This window comes from Cololabis saira, chromosome 16, assembly GCF_033807715.1.
Source record: "Cololabis saira isolate AMF1-May2022 chromosome 16, fColSai1.1, whole genome shotgun sequence".
Lineage (NCBI taxonomy): Eukaryota > Metazoa > Chordata > Actinopteri > Beloniformes > Belonidae > Cololabis > Cololabis saira.
The window spans coordinates 36287775-36314506 of record NC_084602.1 but is presented as its reverse complement, the minus strand read 5'-3'; the positions used below and the strand labels follow the sequence as shown (position 1 = coordinate 36314506).

At 39.4% G+C, this 26732-nt stretch overlaps 1 protein-coding gene across 1 annotated transcript; it reads right to left on the bottom strand.

Annotated features, from left to right (window-relative positions):
- Positions 1-608: 608 nt before the first annotated feature.
- On the bottom strand, positions 609-16858 carry dcaf5 (ddb1 and cul4 associated factor 5). Its single transcript, XM_061744268.1, is given in 6 exon segments — positions 609-621; positions 2026-2075; positions 2077-2156; positions 10629-10805; positions 12661-12804; positions 16566-16858. Coding segments are annotated over 6 exon segments (672 nt in total). The 5' UTR covers positions 16774-16858.
- Positions 16859-26732: the final 9874 nt, after the last annotated feature.

The following is a 26732-nucleotide window of genomic DNA, read 5'->3' as shown; positions in this document are numbered from 1 at the left end:
ACCAGACGGCAGTAAATAAAAACATCCCCATCAGACGCGTCCTCTGACACTGTTAAATGCTTCAGCGTGAATCCCGGCCAACAGAGCGCCGCCTCCGACCGCCAGCTCTTTTTATTTGCTCGCTTGAGGTCCATTAGAAACCGCCGCCGCTGCCAAAAACAACCTTGAACGAGGATTTAAGGTTCCTCTTCTCTTAAAAAAATGGGTCAAAGGGTTCCTTGAAAGCTTTCAAGAAAACTTGGCAACCTTTTTTATCGACCACATTCACTCACTCAGCATCAATGAAGAACCTGAGGAACTAATTAAATGTGTGTGTGTGTGTGTGTGTGTGTGTGTGTGTGTGTCTGTGTGTGGTGTGTGTGTGTGTGTGTGTGTGTGTGTGTTTGTGTCTAGGATAGGGATGGATTACTATAATTTTATTTACAATTGTTATTCATTTCTTTATTTTTCCTATTGGGATCTGTGTATAACCAACTCTGAACTGTACAATGACAATAGAAGGAATGTGCATAACGTCACTGACTACGTTTACATGCAGTCAAAAATTTGGGTTATTGCTAATATTCCGGTTACTGAAACATTGGGAATATTCCGTTACATGGTAATTATCATTCAGGATATCTGGATCAAACCAGCGATGCGCAGAGAACGTGATGACGCAATTCCCGCCATTTCCCGCTTCTTCTTCCTGTATCCAAATTCAAAACAAATGCTGCTTCGCGCAACTTTTCTCTCACCTTCTTGTAAATCTCCGCTATCCCGGTACTTTCTACCGTCTACAAATGCATAGAAATGTTCATATCCTTCATTACATTTATGAGTGATTAGTCTCCTCCTGGTCTTGTTTCTCCGTGTTTATAAGAACTTCCTGGACTCAAAAGACCAGGATTCCTTGTGAACGAGAGCATGAGCAGAAAACTAATTCCTGTTCCGTTGATGGGGATATTCCGTTTGGTGTTTACATGACCCAATATTCAGGTTTTAAAAGCGAGTAACCCAGGGGTCAGATTGGGGTTTTTAAAAACCGGAATAATGAGCAAATTCTGGTTATTCAAAGGGGTTATTGGTGTTTACATGGCCGTGTAACCGGGTTATTGCTAATATTACGGTTAGAAAAAGGCTTATTGACTGCATGTAAACGTGGTCAATGGACAATACTCTGTTGGTTGTCTAGGGATGGGCGGTATGGACCTACTTTGTAACTATAAATCTATCACCACATTCAGTCTTTGGAGCCAAATCACTGCTCTAAAAGATACTAAATACTACTAAACTACACCATTAACATTGAATTGATAAAAAACAATTAAATGAGTTACATCTGTACTGCAAAACTGAAATGGACTCAGATCCGCCATGTTTGGTTTTCCTTCCTTCCTTCTTCCTTCCTTCCTTCCTTCTTCCTTCCTTCCTTCCTTCCTTCCTTCCTGTCCTCCTTCCTTCCTTCCTTCCTTCCTTCCTTCCTTCCTTCTTCCTTCCGTTCCTTCCCTTCCTTCCTTCCCTTCCTTCCTTCCTTCCTTCCTTCCTTCCTTCCTTCCTTCCTTCCTTCCTTCCTTCCTTCCTTCCTTCCTTCCTTCCTTCCTCCTTTCCTTCCTTCCTTCCTTCCTTCCTTCCTTCCTTCCTTCTTCCTTCCTTCGTTCCTTTCCTTCCTTCCTTCCTTCCTTCCTTTCCTTCCTTGCTTCCTTCCTTCCTGCCTTCCTTCCCTTCCTTCCTTCCTTCTTTCCTTCCTTCCTTCCTTCCCGTACGTTGTGCGTGGATTTAACACAGAACCATAAATCAGTTTTACACAAAAACATCATCAACGAGAATTTATCATTTTTACCGCGAGATGACAAATTCTTACCGTGGGAATTTTTTTGACGGTTTATCGTGAACGGTAAAATATCGCCCATTTCTACAGACCACTACAAGTATTTGTGTACCTGTATTATCCCACCTATGAAAACCTCAATGAATAAAGTTGGGGGGGAAAAAATGGGTGAAAACACACACACACAACTAAAGAGAGAGAGAGAAGAATGTGACCTGCGCGGCTTGCGGATGTCCCACAACCCGACGCCCTCCTTGGAGTTGGCCGGTGGCGAGCAGCCGCGGCTCCACGGGGTTGAACATGACGCTGTGGAACGCCGACGGGTAGCTGGCCAGGCAGAACGGCTCTGGGGACAGAAGACGGGTGTATTAACCACAAATTAAACTATCTAGCTCAGGCAGGATTGTCCCAGAACAGGGACGGCAACCCAAAATGTTTTAGAGCCATATTGGACCAAAAACACAAAAAACAAATATGTCTGGAGCCGCACAAAATGAAGTCTTGTATAAGCCTTAGAATGAAGACAACACGTGCTGCATGTTTCTATATTAGTTAGAACTGGGGGAAGGATCAACAAGGATCCTGTTTGTGGACTTCAGCTCGGCGTTCAACACGATCGCACCCGCAATCCTCCACCAGAAGCTCACCCAGCTCACCGTGCCTGCCCCCACCTGTCAGTGGATTACCAGCTTCCTGAGTGACAGGAGGCAGCAGGTGAGGCTGGGGAGCATCACATCCAGCACCCGGACCATCAGCACTGGCGCCCCCCAGGGGTGCGTCCTCTCGCCACTGCTCTTCTCCCTCTACACTAACGACTGCACCTCAGGGGACTCGTCTGTGAAGCTCCTGAAGTACGCGGACGACACCACCGTCATCGGCCTGATCCGGGAAGGTGACGAGTCCGCGTACAGACGGGAGGTGGATCAGCTGGTCCACTGGTGCGGTCGGAACCACCTGGAACTGAACTAGGCTAGAACGATATTACCGTTATCGTATCTATATCGAGATATAACATTCAAGACATTAATAACGGAAAAGCAACGATATAAACGATATATTTCCGCTCGCCCTGCTTGTACAGCTCGAGCAGTCTCCATAAACACTACTTTTAAGATTGCCCTTGAACGCACCACTACGGCCAGCCAACCACAAAGCTTATTTCATGCTTGCTGTTGATCGACAGCTGAAGCCAACCAATGACAAACATAGGAGGGTGGGAGGGAGACGTGACTGAGACGCACACAGCCACACACACAGGAGAGCGGAGAAGAGCGGAGAAATCCAAACGGAAGAAAAGAGACATGATTGCGGAGGATAATGCGGCCGGTGGCAGTGCAGAATCTAATTTTGTGCCAAAACATAAATCATCCTCCATTATTTGGAGGTATTTTGGATTTAGAAAGGATGATGTCGACGAACAGAGCGAGGTGTTGTGCAAGTTGTGCTTGGTGAAAATTGCGACGTGTCCATCCGTATATAAAAACGAGAAATAAACCAAAATAATCCGTTCCCCATCTTTTGTTTTGATAATAAAAAATTAATTGATGTGTTTGAAAATCGAAATTGGGAATTAAAACAGCGAGTGGAAAACTCTTTTCTCTATTTCCTATTCGTTGGAGGATACTGAAAAACAAGGATTGGACAAATGGGGGGATTGCACATGCGCAGTAATAAATTAAGAAAGTTGTTTCTGGTTCTTTTGTTGACCAGATTGAAAGTTAACATTTTTAGATATTTAATTGTTGAAACAGAAAATAAATCAAATATGAAACCTGGGAGTGAAACATGAGTTTAATCTGTAATCTGTCTTCACTCCGTCATGAAACTGCAGTGATGTTGTGACAGTCCGATCAGCTGCAGCGTCCAATCAATAACATGTACTGAACTCTAACTCTAACTGCATTGGTTATTTATCGTTAAAGCGGAGCTACAGTAAAATATTTTGATTATTATTTATTATTGAGTGACTTTATGTTAATGTTGATGACTGGCAGTGAGTTCTAATCAATAAAACTGCACTCTTTTGATTTCTGATGTTTTTATTTTTCTGAAAAATGCTTGGTTTTCACCGAACCGAAGTCATATCGTATCGTATTGATATCGAGATATCTGGCATGAATATCGAGATATGAAATTTTGTCCATATCGTTCAGCCCTAAACTGAACCCGCTCAAGACAGTGGACTTCAGGAAAAACCCACTGCCACTCCTCCCCCCTCACCATCCTCAACAGCACCGTCTCCTCCACAGACTCCTTCAAGTTCCTGGGGTCCACCATCTCCCGGGACCTGAAGTGGACCACCCACATCAGTTCCGTCAGGAAGAAGGCGCAGCAAAGGTTGTACTTCCTGCGGCAGCTCAGGAAGTTCAACCTGCCACAGCAGCTGCTGATCACTTTTTACACTGCCATCATCCAGTCTGTTCTCTGCTCCTCCATCACTGTCTGGTTTGCATCAGCCACCAAACTGGACAGGCACAGACTGCAACGGACTATCAGGACTGCAGAGAGGATAGTTGGGACTAACCTCCCATCTATCGACGACCTGTACCGGTCCAGGACCAGGAAACGGGCAGGTCGAATCTCTGCAGACCCCTCACACCCGGGACACCGCCTGTTCCAACTCCTCCCCTCTGGACGGCGCTACAGAGCTCTGTACGCCAAAACCTCCAGACACAAAGACAGTTTCTTCCCGCAAGCGGTTGCTCTGATGAACTCCCACAAATAATAAGTCTCAGAGTAACCAAACACGTGCAATAAAAATCATCCAGCACCCTCTTTAATAATCATGTCTGCCTCACTCTGCTGCACCTCTCACTTTTGTACTTCCTTTTGTATAATTTTTTGTATTTTTTTGTATAATTTGTCTGTTAAAATTGTATATAGGTTATACTTATACTTATTCTTATTTTTATTCAGAACTATCCTTCTTTTATCACTACCTCAAACTGCTGCACCTTAAAATGTTAAAATGTTTATACTGTAGATAGTAATACCACATTTGTTTATTGTTTATTTGTTTATTGTTTTTTTTTTTTTTACTACCAAAGAGCGAAATAACCGAATCAAATTCCTTGTTGGACAATGTTCGAACCTGGCCAATAAAGCTGATTCTGATTCTGATTCTGATTATGATTATAGATTAAAGTGGAAATGTCGAGAAAAAAGTCAAAATTTTGAGAAAAAAGTCGAAATGTTGAGATTATAAAAGGAAAAAGGAGAAAAAGGAAAAAAAGACGAAATAAAGGAAAAAAGAAGAAAAAAAAAGAAAAAAAAAGAAGAAAAAAGAGGAAAAAAAGGAAAAAATAAGAAAAAAAAGAAAAAAAAGAAGAAAAAAGAGGAAAAAAAGGAAAAAATAAGAAAAAAAGGAAAAGAAAAGAAAAAAGGAAAAAAAAGGTGAAACATTTTTGAAAAAGCTCCAGGAGCCACTAGGGCGGCGCTAAAGAGCCGCATGCGACTCTAGAGCCGCGGGTTGCCGACCCCTGTCCCAGAAGGACATGAAGACGTGCGCTTCGCTCATTTATCGCGTCTCTCTGCGTCTGTTCAAGGTTTCCTGGACCGGTTTGTTGTTCCTTCTCATCACAGGATTCACGCTTGTAATTCTGGCCCTTTTCGTTAAACCATCAGTTATGGTGAGTAACCATGACGACGGGAAAGTTGTTTACACGTTGGAGCAGCTGACGGGGCTTTGCCAGGAAATACGACCACAAGACCAGGCGATGCCAAAGAGCTTTGACAAAACATCACTATGCTGCTCTCCAGATCGTCCTCTGAGACATGTTCTCCGCACTAGTGTTGTTTCTGTCAGCCTGTTTCAATTCTAGTTTTAGTCACGTTCATTCTCCTTTTAGTCGTGTCAAGTTTCAGTTGACTAAAAGTCTGAGCATTTTAGTCTTATTTTAGTCAGAATTGTCCAGGACCATTTTAGTCTCGTTTTAGTCAAAGAGTCAAACAAGGTTATCTTATTATTATATTATTGTTACCTTATAGACTCAAGAATACATTCATTCCAGATACAGAAGACTCTCATTTGAGTTTACAACATATTTATTTTTCCACATTTCTCCCCATCTTTTTCTTTTTCAACGACACATTGGGTTTTCTTTTCCACATCTATGGCCACGGTTACATGATGTTTTTTAATTTGGATTTAATTATTTAGAATTCGAAAATCTATAATCTACATTTTAGTCTGGTTTTTATTCGTCGACGATGTGGGATTATACAGGACTGTCTCAGAAAATTAGAATATTGTGATTTTCTGTAATGCAATTACAGAAACCAAAATGTCATACATTCTGGATTCATTACAAATCAACTGAAATATTACAAGCATTTTATTATTTTAATATTGCTGATCATGGCTTACAGCTTAAGAAAACTCAAATATCCTATCTCAAAAAATTAGAATATTCTGGGAATCTTAATCTTAAACTGTAAACCATAATCAACAATATTAAAATAATAAAAGGCTTGCAATATTTCAGTTGATTTGTAAAGAATCCAGAATGTATGACATTTTTGTTTTTGTAATTGTATTACAGAAAATAAAGAACTTTATCACAATTTTCTGAGACAGTCCTGTATATTTAATTACAGGGCTCCAGACTAACTTTTTTTCACTAGGAGCACAGTGGCCCCTAACTGAAAATTTTTAGGGGCACAATCAGAAATTTTAGGAGCGCACATCGTTTATCGACACGCTAACCAAATGTTTACATTTCTACTACATTTCAGTGTATTAGTAATACGTATTTCATAAAAGATTAATGAATTACCACAATGTGCTGTTTCAAATGCAGTGTTACATTGTATTGTGCATTTTTAAAGATGCCGCAACATAAAGTAAACTGACAGCACCATTGCTGTCATTATATATAAAAAAAACATACATTCACATGATAAAAAAAAGTGCTTGGTAACAAAGTGCTTAGTAACCTTTCAGCCATGAATGTAACTGTTAAACACAGTACTTAACAAATGTACAAATATTGGGGGTACTGGCCAATAACATTTCCCTACTTGTGTCTTTACTAAAACCCTGAACTTACACCAGTTGACCAAATTCACTGCCTTCACTCAAATAACTAAGGATCTTACCAAGAAATATTCGTATGTCTAACCTAAAAATGCCATTACACCTGATAACACACATCACTTAAAAGGTTAGGTGTTTTTCCCACGTGTTAAAATTTAACTTTCATTTGTGTCAAGCAAATTTTAAGCAGTGTTCAAAATAAAATTATGAGACCTGCTGTATTGGAGCACATTTTCTTTTAGTTAAAACTGTAGCGGGGACAGATGTTTAGAGAAACCTATGTATGTACCGGGTGAAGGCTGATTTATGGTTCCGCGTTACAACAACGCAGAGCTCTGCGTCGATTTAAGGCGGAACCATAAATCAGGCTTTAGGGGACATATCGGAGAACAACCAGAAGAATATAGAGTGGATTAAAAATAAAAGTTAAGCACTGAGCTACATGTGTCTCCCGTCCGGGCCATTGCAGACTCATGGCCTGAGCATGATGTTACTAAAACCAAACATACCCGCCGCCTCTTTCTTCTAACTTTATGTGCGCGCCGCGGCGGCAGCGAGTTGTGTCGCATTAATTGTCGTCCGGGCGTAATACCTGCTTTGAGCTGGTGAAATTAAACGAAATAAATAAATAAATAGATCCCCCAACTCATTCCCTTTCACACTCATTGGCCTGCAAATATGGGGGTTCATTGACGCACCCCTTCCACGTTTAACGTGTAAAAAAAAAAAAAAAAAAAAAAAAAACACTGGCAAATTTACTGGTCGCACGTGTGCGAGTGGACATGAAATTCAGTCGCACATACTCAAATTTTGGTCGCAAAATGCGAGCATTTGGTCGCAGTCTGGAGCCCTGAATTATCGTTATCGTCACATGACCTGCATTTCTGTTGCGTCTCGTTTTCCTCAGGTGATAAAGAATCGTTGACGACAATATTTAGTCATAATTTTCCTTGACGAAAGCAACTTTACCCAAGTAAAACTGGTCGAGGCAGGAAGCTGGAGTAAAGCACGTCACACTGGATCAGAATAATAATGAGGATGACTAGTTTTACCCTCGGCAGCTGCAGTGAATCAAAACCTCAGCTTTTATTTGAGGAAGCATGGCAATGCTTTATTTGAGACTTCCCTGCTTTAACGGGGGACTCGTACCGATATAGGAGCCCATCTGGCAGAAATGACAGACCGGGAGCTGCCGAGCTTGTTATTAGTCCAACGTGGTCACAAGTGTCCAAAATAGAAGGATGTGGCGGTTGAACCGGCAGCCGCGGGCCCTCCCGGTCCGGCGGGGTCGGCGGACACACACGGCGAGGGTTACGCGGTCGGGGGCTGCGTTGGGATCGGGTCCCACCGGGTCCCGCAGGACCCAACGCAAATCTCGCGGGAACGGGCGGCTAAAAAAAACTGTGGGATCGGGATGTAGCCTAGCGACAAGGTGGAAATCAATGAGGTGGAAAATAAACCTCAAACAAGGTCTTTACAAAAGAAAGAAATCAAGGCAAGTCAGATATTTGGAGAAACTGCGTTTAGTGTCTGTGGAGCATCTTGGAAAAGAGACGAGGGATTGGAACCTCAGTCGGTCAGCAGCATTCTCTTCCTCCACAGCAATACAATACAGGACTGTCTCAGAAAATTAGAATATTGTGATTTTCTGTAATGCAATTACAAAAACAATTAAAGCTGCAAGCAGCGATGAACGGGCCCTCGCACTCACGGCCACCGCCCCCCATAAGCATATCAGAAATGACACCACCCACGACTTTTTATGTCAAACCATTCAAAAGTTATTGCAGAAAATAGGGACAACCAATCAGAAGAAGGGGCGGGGCTAATTTTCACCAATTATGGTCAAGGACTCAACACTCACGACTCTCTATGTCAAACCATTCAAAAGTTATGGCAGAGAAAAGTATTCCAGGGGGCGCTGTTGAGCCGTTAGGCCACACCTATTAATGCAAACCATGAAATATCAAATTTATCGCCAGGCCTGGCTTGGTGCAAAATTTGGTGACTTTTGGGGAACTATCAAATATGGACCAATCAGATGAAGGGGGGGCGCGCGTTTTGGCGTCTAGTGTCGCCACGGTAACACTTTTGAAAGAGAAAAGTAATGCGCATAGTCGCAGGATGGAGACGCACATTTTGACGTATAACACACCTGGGTGCACGTTACTGTTCAGGCTGAATTAACTCTCGAAGGAATGGCATAAATTGCTCCAAAATTACGCGAGTAATTCAGAATGTTCAAAATGGCCGACTTCCTGTTTGATTTCGGCCATGGCGCCAAGAGACTTTTCTTTAAGTTGCGACATGATACAGGTGTGTACCGATTTTCTTTTTTTTTTTTTTTTTTTTTTTTTTTAAAGGTTTTTTTGGGCTCTAGTGGCCCTTTATTGGAGATGCAGACTGGAAAGGGGTAGCGAGAGAGAACGGGGAAGACACGCAGCAAAGGTGCACGGGCTGGATTCGAACCCGCAACCGCTGCAGGAGGAGGACTGTAGCCTCAGTATATGGCCCGCTGCTTAACCCACTGCGCCACCGAGCGGCCGAGGTGTGTAGCGATTTTCGTCCATGTACGTCAAACCGTATTATGGGGCTTGAGGCACAAAGTTTTTTCTGTCTGAACCAATCAGATGAAGGGTGGGCGCGCTTTTTGGCGTCTAGCGTCGCCACGGTAACGCTTTTGAAAGAGAAAAGTAATGCGTGGTGTCGGAGGATGGAGACACACATTTTGATGTATAACACACCTGGGTGCACGTTACGGTTCGGGCCGTATTAATTGCCGAAGGAATGGCATAAATTGCGCCAAAATTACACAATTAATTCAAAATGAATGACTTCCTGTTGGGTTTGGGCCATGGCGCCAAGAGACTTTTCTTTAAGTTGCGACATGATACAGGTGTTTACCGATTTTCGTTCATGTACGTCAAACCGTATTGTGGGGCTTGAGGCACAAAGTTTTCAAGGGGGCGCTGTTGAGCCATTAGGCCACGCCCATTAATGCAAACAATGAAATATCACATTTTTCACCAGGCCTGGCTTGCGTGCAAAATTTGGTGACTTTTTGGGGCACGTTTAGGGGGAAAAAAGGCCCTCCTTTTGTCAGAAGAAAGAAAAAAAATAAAGAAAGAAAAGGAAAGAAAGAAAAAAAAATTCCTACTGATACAATAGGGCCTTCGCACTGTAAGTGCTCGGGCCCTAAAAATGTCATACATTCTGGATACATTACAAATCAACTGAAATATTGCAAGTCTTTTATTATTTTAATATTGCTGATCCAGAATGTATGACATTTTTGTTTTTTTAATTGCATTACAGAAAATAAAGAACTTTATCACAATATTCAAATTTTCTGAGACAGTCCTGTATAATGGCCAAGCGATTAATTTGTTTCGTTCGTTAACTTTGTCTATTTTATGTTATTTGAGCCACTCACAGCCTACTCTTGTTGCTATAACCTCAATCACATACCGTATTTTGATGCGTGCGTGAAAGGTGAAATAGCTTGTGCGACGATGACAATGATGCATCTAACTTTCGGTCAGGTGCCTATGAACTGTCAATTATCCATCAAGCTCCACAATGATCATGTTAACATTAAATCAGATAGATTTGTCCAGGACATTTCTCTTTCGGGACGGGAGAAGACACTAAATCAATGCATCTCTATTATTGTGCGGGCATGAATTCTCAGAGTTTTGCGGGAGCGGGCGGGAGTGGCTATGAACACTGTGGGAGCACGATGAAGAAAACAGTCAGGGCTCTCTGACGCGGCGTCCCACGTACCTCCGTGCGGCGGCTCGCGGGTGTCCCAGATGAGGACGCGGCCGTCGTCCGAGGAGCTGGCGAACACGTTGTCGTTGACGGGGCTGACGGACAGGCTGTACACGGCGTCGATGTGCAGGAACACGTTCAGCGTTTCCCTCCTCTCCACGTCATGAAGGATCACCTGCTCGTCGTTTCCTGCAGAGAAAATCACGCCACAAACTCAAAAACAAGCCAGAACAAGAATCTCCCTCACTGCAAACATGCTGACCCTGTTTATGAAGGCATCAAGTGTTGTTACCATGGTGACGTCATGATTGACACACTAAAGTCAAAATCATTAGAAGGATCAATATAAGTATTTTCCAATTCCTTATTGATTATCAGTAAAGTAGCTTTTAAAAACCTCAGTTAAGTGTAATCAGTTAAAACTGGTTTCTTCTAGTTATTTGTTGCTTTTATTTTAATAATTACAAACTACATTAATCCCAGATTTGAGCTTCGTCAGGAAGTTGAACTTAAAGTAATGTAAGTTATTTAGCTTAATACAACTGTGTTTTATGAGCTGAGAAGTGATTTTTCATACATATATGAAGTTTCTACATCATGTTAGTGTTTTTATTTCAGTAACCAGATGAATAGAATTAAAAACATGAACGTTACAGTGTAATTAAAGATTCAGATGATAGATGTATATATGTATAGTAGGAATGGGTGATATTTTACCATTCACGATAAACCGTCAAAAAAATTCCCCACGGTAAGAATTTGTCATTTCCCGGTAAAAACGATAAATTCCTGTTTATGACGTTTTTGTGTAAACCCTGAATTATGGTTCTGCGTTAAATCCACGCAGAGCTTACGATGTAGGCTCTGCGTCAATTTAACGCAGAACCATAATTCAGCCTTAACAAACATGGCGGAAGGCGGATCTGAGAGCTCGTTGTTAAACGAGGCTCCAGCTCCGTTATCTGGAACTGGTTTGGATTTAAAAAGAGTGACGAGGAGCAAAGTCTGCAAAGAAACAGTGAGTGCAAAGGATGGCTTTTATTTATTTGTCCTGTTTCTTTATTTATCAGGTTGTATTTTTTTTTTTCTACTTTGTGATTTTATAAGCTAAGAAAACTTGAAGGACAATGGTACTTTTGCTGTTTGCTGTTATCCCACTGTTTAAGCCATACAGTTTGAATAAATGTTGAATCTGTTCTTACATTTCAAACTTGTTTCATTTGAGTCATTCCAGTTTTGCAGCACAGGTGGACTAATTTAATTGGTTTTTATTAATTCAATTGAATTGGTGTAGTTTAGTAGTATTTAGTATTCTTTTAGATCAGTGGTTCCCAACCTTTTTTCCTTGTTTCCCCCCTACTTGTGTCTAAGACCAGCCGGGCCCCCCGACCTGTACGTACTAGCAGCAAAATAGTCTTTAATTGAAAAAATGAACATTAATTATGTTTTTTTGATACATTTCTCTTTGGTTTACCCTGTACTTTGTTTTTCTCACCTTCATTTTGTGTCACCAATGTATAAAATACACACAAAAAATAATTGCAAGGACATAAAAATATTTCTGAAAAATTTCTCTTTTAATATGAGCGCAACATTTTTTATCATTTTTCCTTTAACAACCTGTCGGAGTAGTAGCATGATTAAATGTTGAATAATGATATAATAATAGGTTTTTAAGTTTTTATCCTGATAAATAACTTTTTAACGTATTTTAAAATGACCAAAACATATTTCTAAATGGGTTTATACAGACTTGGATTACTGTATTCCATTAGGTGTGTTATTATGATTTTTTATTCATTTAACATGTGTAAATATAATTTTTACAACTGCATATCCTCAAAGCAGACAAAGTTTCGCACCCCCCCAGAGATCTCTCGTTTTTAATCGTCATTTTTATTGTTAAATGCCAGAAATTATCGTGATACATTTTTTAGTTCATACCGCCCATCCCTAATGTATAGATAGATAGAAGTACAGACAGACAGACAGACAGACAGACAGACAGACAGACAGACAGACAGACAGACAGATCTGGTCTCACCTCCGGAGAAGACCTTCTTGTTGGTGCTGTCGAAGGCGAGGCAGAAGATGTTGGACAGGTGCTCTCCCTTCAGCTTGATGGGCTTGGCCCGGCCGTGGATGGCCTTCTCCATGTCCCACAGAAGAACCCGCCGGTCGTCTCCCCCTGCGGGGAAAGACGGTCCGTTACCACCAGAGTGTCAACACACGAATAACGAACCACAACCTGCCAACCGGCGACGTCTGCCGCAGACAGCAGGAAGAACAAAGAGCCGTCATCGCTTCTGGAAACTCACACGGACCAAACAAACGCAGCACATCGGTGTGTGATTACCAGGGCTGGGGATCCATTCAAATGTCAAGAACCGATTCGATTCTGATTCTTAAGATTCAGAATCAATTATCAAGATTTGATTAGATCCGATTTGATTCCGATATTGATTTGGGTTAGTGTTATTAAAACTGTTTTTTGAGCTGTTGCATGAATTATATGACTGTAGTTATGAAACATATTAACACTAGTATTATATTGAGATTCAATTCAATTCAATTTATATAGTGTCTTTTACAACAGAAGTTGTCTCTAGGTGCTTTCCAGCAGAAACCCAGAACCTGACACCCGAGCAATTATTAAATAAACATAACATAAACAGTGGCAGGTAAAAAACCTTACAACAGCAAGTATTGGCAGCTAATGATGCTGTAAGGACCAATCAGCTCCCAGAATGCTGATAGAACTGCTTTCAGAAACATCGTGGGGCAGAATTATCAAACGGATCCAGGGCAGGTATAAAATCGCTTTTATTTTTTTTTACATTCCATTTTAATTTTTTCCATTTTCTGTCTATTTCGGTTTTTGAGAAATTTGGTTTTTAGCATTTTTTGCAAATGTAACCCCAAGACAGTACGGTATATAAAGTAATGAAATATAGACAATTTATGCAATTATATCTGAAAACTGTGTTTTTTTTATACCTTTAAACATATTTACCGGCAAAAACATTGCACCAGTTATTCTTGTGTCCAACAAAACATTCCTTTTTTGGGCATAAACAAAAAAATACCAAAAGTTGTAATGTAATGATGAAAAAAAATAAATAAATAAAAAAATAAAAAAAATCAATCTTTAGACATATGAATCGATTTTTAGGAATTAATATAAGAATCGATTTAGAATCAGAAAATTTATTTTTTTCAACACAGGCCTAGGTTAAAGCAACACAAATAACTTTTGTTCATATTTAAACATCAGTTTCATTTCCTTTGACGGTATATTTGCGTATTTTGTACAGAAGCTGTTGTGGTCAGCCAAAGTAACTTTGGACTCCCGTCCTGATAATCTCTTACAGCGACTGCGTATCGCTTACACATCAACACCAGCCGAATACCGAATAATACCGAACAATGGTTCTTCGCAGTTTTTCATTTATTTTGCCATTTTTTTCACCATTGCATAAATCAAATAAATGTGCAGTGAAATACTCGCCAGTCACAATTTGTCTTACTGTACTTATTGTATTTTTTCTCATACTCCTTTTTCATTTTCTCCCGTTCAAATCCAATTCATCGGGTCGCGGTGGGGCTGATCACCGCAATTTAAAGCCCTGTATAATAATTGTAAAAATCTGGGTTATTTTCTTGGAGGATCTCGTCATATGAGACAGTGAGGGTTCTCCACCGCGTCGGTAGTACGACCTTTTCTCTGCTGTACGTCCCGTAACCGTCTCCATCACCAAGCGGTTTCCCAAATCCAACTCAGCCTGGATCATTTCTCCTCTGCTTTTTCCCACATCCAAGTAATGATCTGACATGCTGACATGTTTGCTGCATTTAACACCGCTCGCCCCCTCACTCCACGCTGTTCGCTGTTTGATTACGTCATCTAAACATGCTGTTATTAATTGTTCGTTTTTTTCCCCACTTATTCCACTGAACACCGAATTTTTTTTTGTGCCATTTTTGGCCGAACAATTTCGGTTACCGAACATTCGGTGGATCACTAGTGTATATAAACTGAAAATATTTAAAATGAATACATGTGCTTTAAATTTTTGGGGGTTTTCATTGAGGCTCTATTATAATTGTAGTTTGTAAGTGGTTGACAGGTAATTATTTTACATTTTTTGTAAATATATCTTAAAATGTAAGGTGTAAGGTACTCCACTCCACTTGGTTGGGCTGGTGGGACAGCAGCGGAAAATTCCCCTTATTTTTCAATACACAGGAATGTCCACAGCATTTCAGTGTCAACAAAGGTCGGACTCTCAGATTCTGAGCACATAATTGTAGTTTGTAAGTGGTTGACAGGTAGATATTTAGGATTTCTTGCAAATGTATCTTAAAATGTAAGATACTGGACCTTGCTTGGGCTGGTGGGACAGCGGCGGAAAATTTCCCTTATTTTTAAATCCAAAACTTGACAGGAATGTGCTGATGTTCTACAACTCACGCAAGATTATGAAATAACTAGGTTTCTTTTTGGTCTTGAGCTGAACTAGTCTTGATACTCTCTTGATATTCTCTGGTCTTGTCTGGATACTCTCTGGTAGGGCTGGGCGATATGGACCAAAAGTCATATCTCGATATTTTCTAGCTGAATGGCGATACTCCATATATATCGATATTTTTTCTGTGCCATAATTGGGGTTTCCCCCAAAGCATTATAGCATAGCATCTCTGTTAGCTTCATTTTTTCTGAGGCAAACCCTTAAAAAAATCAGTCAGTTTTAATACAAAGCCTCGTGCCAAATGTCACACAGGTATTTATTAACAGAGGTCTGCACAATATCAAAATGTATAAAACAAATGAAATAAAAATAAACTGCCTGCATATATAGAATAAAAATGCTTCTTGAATAAAGTAAAACAAATATCCCTTTCCTGCATAACAATTAAATTAAAATACACTGTGCAATTAATACAATGTAGACAGTAACAGGCAGACTTTTCCACTGAGGTTGACAGTTGTGCAAATAACAAAACATTTGTGCAAATCTCAAATAAAACATTCAAGTCAATTTGTCACAAAATAAGCTATATCAAAATCATAAAAAAATATATATATATATTTTTTTTTAAATCGATATAAACGATATTGTCTCGTACCATATCGCGTTCGAAAATATATCGATATATATTAAAATCTCGATATATCGCCCAGCCCTACTCTCTGGTCTTGAGACTCTCTGGTCCTGGTAGTGTTTTGGTCTCGGTTTAGGCGGTCTGGAATACAGACCAGTCCCATGTCAGGTGAATTAATATAAATTGATCATTGATCATTGTTTTTCCAGCTGGGGCTGCAGACTTGACCGGTGTGTGACGTCACATCAATCCTGGACCAGGATGTCATCTTAATAACAAAACCCAAGTTTGACTTTTATTTGGGGTTTCCAGGAGGAAATCAACCCCTGTGTCTGTTGCAAAGTCGGTGTCTTGCATTTATCAAGTGTGCCACACCTGGGCCGGCAGCTATGGAGCTGATAAAAGTGGGTTTTGAGTGATTTTCAGCTCCAGCACGGAAAGTAAACACAGCCTGCGGAGCCAAAATGGAGAAACCAGCAGCAACCAAACCGGGACAGATGGGTCGGTTTTTGGACCTGGTCCCGGGTTCTGGCCGCCCACGGTGTGTGTGTCGGGTTTAGGGTTTATTTTATTTCATTTATTTATTTTTTATTTTTTTATTATTGTTATAATTCTTTTTTTATTTATTTATTTATTATTAATTTATTATGTATTTATTATTATTATAATTATTATTTTTTTGTTAATTTTATTTAATTATTTTATTTCATTTATTTATTTTTATTTATTTTATTTTATTTATTTTCAGTGCGGAACCGGCCCAGGCTACGTTAGCCACGTTAGCCGCGCTAGCCGGGGCCCGCTAGCGGCTAGGCGGCTACAGCGGGGGGGCGGGGCTTCACTCACCGGACACCAGCCACTCTCCCCCGCGGGTGGAGAACTCGATGGCGTTAACGCAGCCGAAGTGCCCCAGCATGTCCCTCTTGAAGAGGCTGGTGCAGCCGGCCAGCCTGCGCCTCTGGAAGTCGTCCTTCAGCAGCGGCTGCCCCGTGGTCTCCCTGCGGGACAGGAAGCTCACGGAGGAGCGCACACCGCAGCCGTTCACCTCCTTCATTTCCACCGCGATTCCCCCCCAAACTCTGCTCGGGGACGCCGCTCTGAAGCCGCTCTGACGGCGGGGCTCAAGACCAGACAGGCGTGGGGGCCGTCCCTGGTGACGCTGCAACCACCTCGGAGTCAGAGTCAGAATTAGAATAATAATCAGAATCAGAATAATAATCACAATCCGAATTAGAATAATAATCAGAATCAGAATAATAATAATCAGAATAACAATCAGAGTCAGAATCAGAATTAGAATAACAATCAGAATCAGAATAATAATCAGTCAGAATAATAATCAGAATTAGAATAATAATCAGAGTCAGAATCAGAATTAGAATTAGAATAATAATCAGAATAATAATAATAATAATTAGAATAACAATCATAATAATAATAATAAGAATAATAATCAAGTCAGAATCAGAATTAGAATAATAATCATAATCAGAATAAGAATAAGAATCAGAATCAGAATTAGAATTAGAATAACAATCAGAATAAGAATAAGAATCAGAATCAGAATAATCTGAATAATAATCAGAATCAGAATAATAATCAGAATCAGAATAATAATCAGAATCAGAATAATAATCAGAATCAGAGTCAGAATCAGAATTAGAATAACAATCAGAATCAGAATAATAATCAGTCAGAATAATGATCAGAATTAGAATAATAATCAGAGTCAGAATTAGAATTAGAATAATAATCATAATAATAATAATAATAATTAGAATAACAATCAGAATAATAATAATAAGAATAATAATCAGAGTCAGAATCAGAATTAGAATAATAATCATAATCAGAATAAGAATCAGAATATAAATTAGAATTAGAATAACAATCAGAATAAGAATAAGAATCAGAACCAGAATCAGAATAATCAGAATAATAATCAGAATCAGAATAATAATCAGAATCAGAGTCAGAATTAGAATTAGAATTAGAATAATTATCAGAATCAGAATAATAATCAGAGTCAGAATCAGAATAACAATCAGAATAATAATCAGAGTCAGAATCAGAATTAGAATAATAATCAGAATCAGAATGAGAATCAGAATCAGAATCAGAATAATAATCAGAATTAGAATCAAAATAAGAATAACAATCAGAATCAGAATAGTAATAATCAGAATAATAATCAGAGTCAGAATCAGAATTAGAATAATAATCAGAGTCAGAATCAGAATTAGAATAATAATCAGAATCAGAATGAGAATCAGAATCAGAATCAGAATCAGAATAATAATCAGAATTAGAATCAAAATAAGAATAACAATCAGAATCAGAATAGTAATAATCAGAATAATAATCAGAGTCAGAATCAGAATTAGAATAATAATCAGAGTCAGAATCGGAATTAGAATAATAACCAGAATAATAATCAGAATCAGAATAATAATCAGAATTAGAATCAAAATAACAATAATAATCAGAATCAGAATAATAATCAGAATCAGAATCAGAATCAGAATAATAATCAGGATCAGAATAATGATCAGAATCAGAATAAGAATCAGAATTAGAATAATAATCAGAATCAGAATAATAATCAGAATCAGAATAATAATCAGAATCAGAATAATAATCAGAATAATAATCAGAATCAGAATAATAATCAGAATCAGAATAAGAATCAGAATTAGAATAATAATCAGAATCAGAATAATTATCAGAATTAAAATAAGAATAATAATCAGAATCAAAATAATAATCAGAATCAGAATAAGAATCAGAATAATAATCAGAATCAGAATAAGAATCAGAATAATAATCAGAATCAAAATAAGAATAATAATCAGAATCAGAATAATAATCAGAATCAGAATTAGAATAATAATCAGAATCAGAATAATAATCAGAATCAGAATCAGAATCAGAATAATAATCAGAATCAGAATCAGAATAATAATCAGAATCAGAATAATAATCAAAATAATCAGAATCAGAATAATAATCAAAATCAGAATCAGAATCAGAATAATAATCAGAATCATAATAATAATCAGAATAAAAATCAAAATATCGTATTTTCACGACCATATGGCGCACCATATGAAAAGGCGCAGCGTGTGCCATTTCTGTATTTAACACAAACACACGGTGTACCAAACGAAAAGGCGCCATCTACACACACATATGGCGCACCGCCTTACAACAACACACACACAAGCATACAAGTGTGCGTATTTAAAAATAGAGCGGGAGCAAAACTGAGTTTGATTGTGCTTATTTAAGTCTTTATTACAAAGTACTAACATCTTTTAAATCACCTATGAATAATCAAAAATTAAAACAAGCGTCATTAGTCAAACCCATCGAAGTCCTCATCCTCCGTTTCTGAATTAAACAGCTGCGCTAAATCAAATATGCCAGTTCCACTTTCTTCGCTGTCAGAGTCACTTTCCGTGCCGTGCGGCCCCTAGGAAATGATGCCGCCTTTTGCGAAAGCTCGTACAACAGTCCCAGCAGACACGTTAGCCCACGCATCTACAATCCATCCGCAAACGGTGGCGTAGTTTGCCCGGCGCTGCCTTCCACTCTTTGTGAAGCTGTGGTCTCCATCGTCATCCATCGCTCCCACGCCGCTCGCAGCCTCACCTTGAACGGCCGGTTCACACCGATGTCCAGGGGTTGGAGTTCCTTTGTCAGACCTCCCGGAATAATAGCAATTTGTTTCACTTCTTTTTTCCCATCGGCTGTGAGATGGGCACGCATCCCCCTTTAACATTCTCATGGTGGCCTCAACTACGTCCGCCTTACAATAACAACACACATTGGGCGCACTGCGCTATACACGAATCCAGCAAAAAACGGAAGTAGAGCGGCCGCCATTGCTGCGGTGGCGGCTCCCTGCCAGGCTCTCTTAATATATTTGTATTTCAGCGCTTTTGAATGAAAGGGTCCCCAAAAGCGGAGTGCTTTAAGTTTAAAATGTCTCGGACTTCGGGGAGGACTTGTGCCGTTCTTGGCTGTTCAAACAGCAGTGGAAAATTACAAATATGGAAAAAAACGTTATGCAAAACACACAGTCCATTACCAAACGAAGACTGTCCTTGTGCCAGACCGTACAGATTACACCGATTTCCTGGGCGTGCCGAGGACAAAGGTGTTCGCCAGAGGTGGATACAAAACATCCACAGAAAGGACTTTGTCCCAAATAAAAACAGTACGGTAAGTATTTACTAATTGTCATTCTCTCCATGTCAAAATGACTAGCATTCAGGTTAGCATAGCCCAACAGCTAACTTCTTATCTAAATGGCGGTGCAGAATTTGCCCGACCCATCCGGAGCTGAGATAGTTCTGCCCTTCAATTAGAGACCTGGCGATCAATAAAATATTCTTGGATACCTAAAATAAAACAAAACATAAACAGGTGTTGTTGTTGTTGTTTTTTTAATCACGTAGCCTTTCCATAATGATTAAATGTCTCGCTGCTAGCTTGCTAACATCAGCACACTTAACGTATGCTATATTACAGTGTTTCATACACTCCCTTATCTCCCTATTCCTCTATTCTTTCCTGCTTATCGCTCAAACAAATCATTATTTATAAATTAACATCAGCATTAATTTAAGATACCTTCATTAATTATGGGAGGCCACTGTCTAACATCATCAATCCAGCTATTCATGATGCTGTAGAGCGTCAGGTTACAATAACAGCATCATGAATTGATTGACACCTGTGACCGCAGCAAAATGGCGGCACACACAAACCGGTCGCCGGATTCGTGTATTGGGCGCGCCGCACATTTTGAAAAAAATATAAGACGTTTATATGCGCCTTTTGGTCGTGAAAATACGGTAAGCTTTATTGGCCAAGTATAAACATGCCAGACAGGGAATTTGTTTTCGTTTTTTTTTCTCTCACTGAACCCAGATTTAAATAGTTACAAACAGTAATAGACAAATGGCTCTTATTAACATATATACAGTATGAGGTAGACATGGTTATTGAAAGGTGCAAAATGAACCTCGGAAGTGGAAAAATAGCTAAAATATTTGTATTAAATGCCAGTAAAAGTAAACGTTACAATAGATACGTCCAGCTAAAAGAAAATACCAGACATAAAAATATAATATATTGAGTGCCTCTTTCTGTCCTTGACTCTTTTTTTTTTTTTTTTTTTTTTAAGAAAAAGAAATATAAGTTGGTTTAAGTAAGTCACCCATAACTACTGCAGTAGCAAAACCCTCCACGAGTAGGAAACCCAACTTGAAATGAACATACACCACACATGATCCCCTTACACTCAAGCTGTAGGCGTAAAATCCAACATACTGGTGTTCCTTAAATGCAGCAATACAAACATTCATACATCAGAATCAGAATCAGGTTTATTGGCCAAGTCAGGTCAAACAAGACAGGGAATTTGACTTGGTTATTTTCGCTCACTGTACAGTAAATAGACAAATGTCAACTGTTATTAACATATATACAATTCTTTTTTTTAAAGTGAAAGATGCAGCAGTATGAGGTAGTCATGGTTATTGAAAGGTGCATTGTTACAGCATATGATTGAGGTTATTATTATTATTATTATTATTATTATTATTATTGCACAGTGGTTGATTACTCTGAGAGTCTATGAGTGATGAGAGTTCATCAGAGCAACAGCTTGGGGGAAGAAACTGTCTCTGAGTCTGGAGGTTTTGGCGTACAGAGCTCTGTAGATCCGTCCAGAGGGAAGGAGTTCAAACAGACGGTGTCCTGGGTTTGAGGGATCTGCAGAGATGATACCTGCCCGTTTCCTGGTCCTGGATAAATATATAAATGCATAAATGAATAAATAAATACATGCTTTGCTCATGAAAAAGGCAACATCTTTTTTTGAACTTGTATTTGTCTATTTATTTATGTATTTTATCATTGTTTGTGTATTTCTACATTTCTTTCTTTTCTACATTTCTTTTTTCTACATCTTTATGTGTATTTATATGTGTATTTTATCATTGTTTCTGTGTTTCTACATTTCTTTCTTTTCTACATTTCTTTTTTATACATCTTTATGTGTATTTATTTATGTATTTATTTGTGTATTTTATCATTGTTCATGTCTTTCTACATTTTTTTCTTTTCTACATTTCTTTTTTCTACATTTATATGTGTATTTATTTATTTTATATTTATTTATTTATTTGTTTATATGTGTATTTTACGGAGCCCCTCTGGTGACATTTGAAAAAAATAAAATAATGCGTGGCCACGCATTAATAACTTGTGGCCACGCATTATTTAATTTTTTTCAAATGTCACCAAAGGGGCTCTGTAGTATTTATTTATTTTTATATTTATTTGTTTTGTCCCTCATACATTTGGTGCAGTGGCTCCTGCCAGTAGATGTCACTAAAGGGAACTGAATGGAGCATCAGGTAGTGAACCACGTTATCACACAATGCTTCAAAAAGCCTCATTTTGCATCCCTATCTGCTCTCGTAGGTCGGTAGATGCACATGATGGTGGCTGTTTGGGTCCCAGCAGCAGCTTCCTGCTCCGGTGGAGGATCCCTCGGTCCCTCCTCCCCGTCACCAGCCCGGTGCCTCCAATAATAACATTACACAAGAGAAAAACACTAATCTTGTGCTTAAACGCTGCAGCTTTCAGCTTTACTAAGCTCTTGCTCTTTAAAAGACAAGTATTTATAGTTCACCTGAACAGCTTTCAGATGGAGGCGGTCAGGTTCTGGCTTTTTGAAAATATTAGTTTATTTAGTTATGAGGGTGGGGGTCGTTTTTATTTCTATTATTATTATTAATTGTTTTGTTGCTTGTTGTTTTTTCTGTATTTTTGTGAAGCTGCAGTGGGATGAGGCAGTTGATCTTTAGGTCAGGTGAGGCCTCTAAATATCAGATGCACAGGAACCAGAACTCTCTAGAATGATCGCAAGCAGATTTAAATTAACTTTGCAGGTACATACATTTGAACCTACATCTTTCTGGATGTGGTGGCTTGATATATCAGACTAGACTTCAGCTCCATAATAAAAAAGATCCTGAACTTGCATCCGTTTTATGGATTTTCAAACATAAAAAACTGTAAAAACTGCTTGCTAAAGGTGGAGCTACAAGCTGTTGAATCGTGGAGGATGGATCATTATTATTATTGTTAGTATTATGTATTCCACAGGTTAATGAGCTAACTTAACTATAGATAAGCTCCGCCCCTCAAACACAGACAAGCCAATGGCTGCTGAGCATTAGTTACACAGGGACCAGAACTCAGACATCAGGAGCTTTCAGCTCCATAGAAAAATAAGGAAAGATCCGGACATTTCATCTTTTTTAATGCCAAGAATTTTTTTAATGATGTCTGTGACGCACTTGTAATATCGATTCCAGGTATCCCGTGAGGATTGGCAATGGAGTTTGTTTAATTCCATCCCATAAATCAAAATAAAACAGAGGTTAATGTCTGCTCTAGATCTAATTGCCAGCTCAATGTCCAGAAGATCAACCAGGATTCCTGTCATCATCATAAATGTTGCCTCTAACTGCCGTTGCTCCTCCAAAGGTTGTAATAAAACCCGGGTGTCATGATTGATGAGCAGTGAATTCCTCTGATTCCCCAGTCAAGCCGCTTTGTGCTTTACACCATATAAAAATCACATCTTACCCGTACAATTCGTGGTTATATCTGCCTCGATTACTGCAGCGTCCTCCAGGTTGCTCGATAAAAACCTGCACAAAAGGCCCAGAATGCAGTGGTGTGGCCACTCACTTGCCTCGTCAATCAAACTTCTGAAATCAAGGTAAATGTAGCACACCATTTAAAAAAAAATAAAAATTAATAAGTAAAAAGAAAACTCAGAAATTTGAAAATTTTTAAACTTTTAAATTTGTAAGAGAAAACACCCAAAACAAATTTGTATCTATCAACGTATGTATCAATCAAAGTGCATCACAGTGAAATAATCAATGTGCTTATAAAGGTGACTGCAAATGAGAACTGGGAAGTTTAATCTTCATTAACGCTGTATTTGAAGCTGAGCTTGCAGTCTGGGGTCCCTAGTGGCTCTGGATGAATCCTCATATAGCAACATATGCTTTTCTTGTCTGATCAAACACACGTTCAAGCATCACTGTTGTAATAAGACAAGGTTTAGTAGCCTCTTATGAGGAAGTATTAAACTCTCTGAGATGGTTGTGTAGTAAAATATGAATAATGTTCACTAGGTCTAATAAAATAATGGCCACGCATCATACTGATGTCTTTGAATTAAACAGAAAATTAAATAACAAAATGAAGGCATTTTAATAACATTTGACAATAATAAAGAAAAGTATTACCGTGTGCATCTCTTAGACCACTCATAACTTTTAACTGAACCCTCTGGTCATGTGACCTGTTACAACCTCCAGCTACATCTCAGGAACTTGCCTTAATACATTCAATAATAGAACTTAAACAGACTCACACTTATAAATAACCAAATCAATATGTTTTACAATACAACCTTAATAACCATCAACTTCAACAAAAATATAAAATAAAACCTTTTGCCCAGACAGTTACATTCACTACAGAAGAGCATTGGGGCCAGGCAGGAGAAAAATAAAAATATTTTAGAGGACGAAGATTTTTTTTTCATTATGCACTTTGAGAAAAAAGTCGAAATGTCGAGAAAAAAGTCGAAATGTTGAGAAACAAGTCAAAATTTCAAAAGAAAAGTCTAAATGTTTAGAAAAAAGTCAAAATGTTGAGAAAAAAGTCAAAATTTCGTGAAGAAAGTCGAAATGTTGAGAAAAAAGTAGAAATGTCGAGAGAAAAAAGTCGAAATGTTGAGAAAAAGTCGAAATTTTAAGAAAAAAGTCAAAATGTCGAGAAAAAAGGCGAAATTTCGATTTTATTCACGACATTCCGACTTTTTTCTCAACATTTCGTCTTTTTTCTCGAAGTGCACAATAAAAAAAAATCTTCCACTCTCAAATGTTTTTTTCTTGCCTGGCCCTAATACTCCTCCGTACATTCACAGAGTAATGTCAATGGTTAAACTGTGGAATGATCGCGTCTGTTGTGACTCGACTACAAAATCAACTCTATAAAAGGACGGGAAGCCGATGAAGGGAGGTGAAGACAGGAGTGATGTGCACACGTGTGTTAGTGTTGGTTAAAAGACGGCAGCACAAGTTGAAGGCGACTAAGAAAAGACGGGGAGACTCCTACATGAAATGTGTTGCAAAAGTGTAACAGTGAGCTAATTAGGGCGTGGACGGCTTCTCCTGGTGACGTCGACTTAGAAACATTTTAACTTTGGCCAACTGGAAACTGGAACTGGTGCTCACTACATTGTTTGATTTATTCATCAAACCTCAGATGACTGTCAACGGTCACTCCCACATTTCTGACGGTTGAACTGAGCTGTTGAGTCAAGGGCCCGAGTCAGTTAGTTATGAGAAAACAGCATCGAATTCAAGCAAACCGCAATCTCACAGCGCCTCTTGCTGTCGAAACGTGGTAGCGGCAAATACTGTAAACACTGTTTTATTTAAACATATTTTTTTCTCAAAAGTAAATGTGTTCATCCATCCATCCATCCATCCATCCATCCATCCATCCATCCATCCATCCATCCATCCATCCATCCATCCATTATCTATACCTGCTTTATTCTTTGCAGGGTCACAGGGTAAATGTGTTCAAAGCAAAATAAAATATATTTCTAATGTAAAATTATGAAACCCATTTACAACACTAATACTAAAATAATACACAAATGTGAACACACATTGGTGGGCTTCACATTATGCCCGGCTATAATTGACCCAAGTGGTAACATGTACAATGAAAAGCGGATAGGGCCAAGAATAGATCCTTGTGGGACTCCGCAGGAGAGAGGACAGGTCACCAACCATGACGGAGAAAGTTCTACTGACATAAACCATTTTAATGCAGTTCCGTGGAAACCACATGATCCGCAGGGCTGTGTGCTCGGCCCAGACCTGTTCACTCTGTTCACACACTTCTCTCAAATCATTACTGACAATTCACATAACTCTAAAGCCTGAATTATGGTTCTGCGTCAAACCAACGCAGAGCACACGCCGTCACCGTGACGCCGTCATGAACACTTCTCCGTCACTCCATTTCTCCGCGGTGCAGTACCCCCCGTGACTGCTAATTCGCGATCTTTTCCTGAATGGTTTATCCGACTTTTTCCGGTCACAGTGAATCAAAGAGATAAGGACAAATATTGTGCAAAAAACCAAAACAAAAAAAATCACACATACACGAAGAAAAGAGCGCTGAAAGTTCACGACTGCTTCAAACCAGAAACCGGAAATGCGTTGTTACCAAGCGAACCAATCACAGCCCTCTCCGTCTGTGTTTAGCTTGCGCCGCCTCGACGCGTAGTTACAATTTTTGGTAGGTACGCGTCAGTGACGGCGTCAGTGATGGCGTGTGGTCTGCGTCTGGTCTGCGTCGCCTCGACGCGTAGTTACAATTTTCGGGAGGTGCACGTCAGTGACGGCGTCAGTGACGGCGTCAGTGACGGCGTCAGTGACGGCGTCAGTGACGGCGTCAGTGACGGCGTCAGTGACGGCGTCAGTGACGGCGTCAGTGACGGCGTGTGGTCTGCGTCGACGCGTACCACTCCCCGTAGGCACAGCGTCGTTTTGACGCCGAACCATAACTCAAGCTTAAGTTTCTCTTTAGCACAATTGACAAACTCATTAATCCTCCGAGACCAATACCCACTGAGTTCCACTGCTCTGATAAATGTAATGAACTTCAAATCTAAAATCCTGAACATTAGGTATAATATTGCGGCTTCCTCTGCTGGTGGACGTGACCACTCTCCCTCTGCTCAGCACCGTAGGGCCAGCACTCTTTCCAACTTCACCCTTACTCAGTGCAGTGACATACAGGAAGTAGTGCAACAGCTGAGCTCTGCAACCTGCTCGCTTGATCTTATGCCCACTAAACTGTTCAAAGATGTTTTTAACTGTATTGGTGATG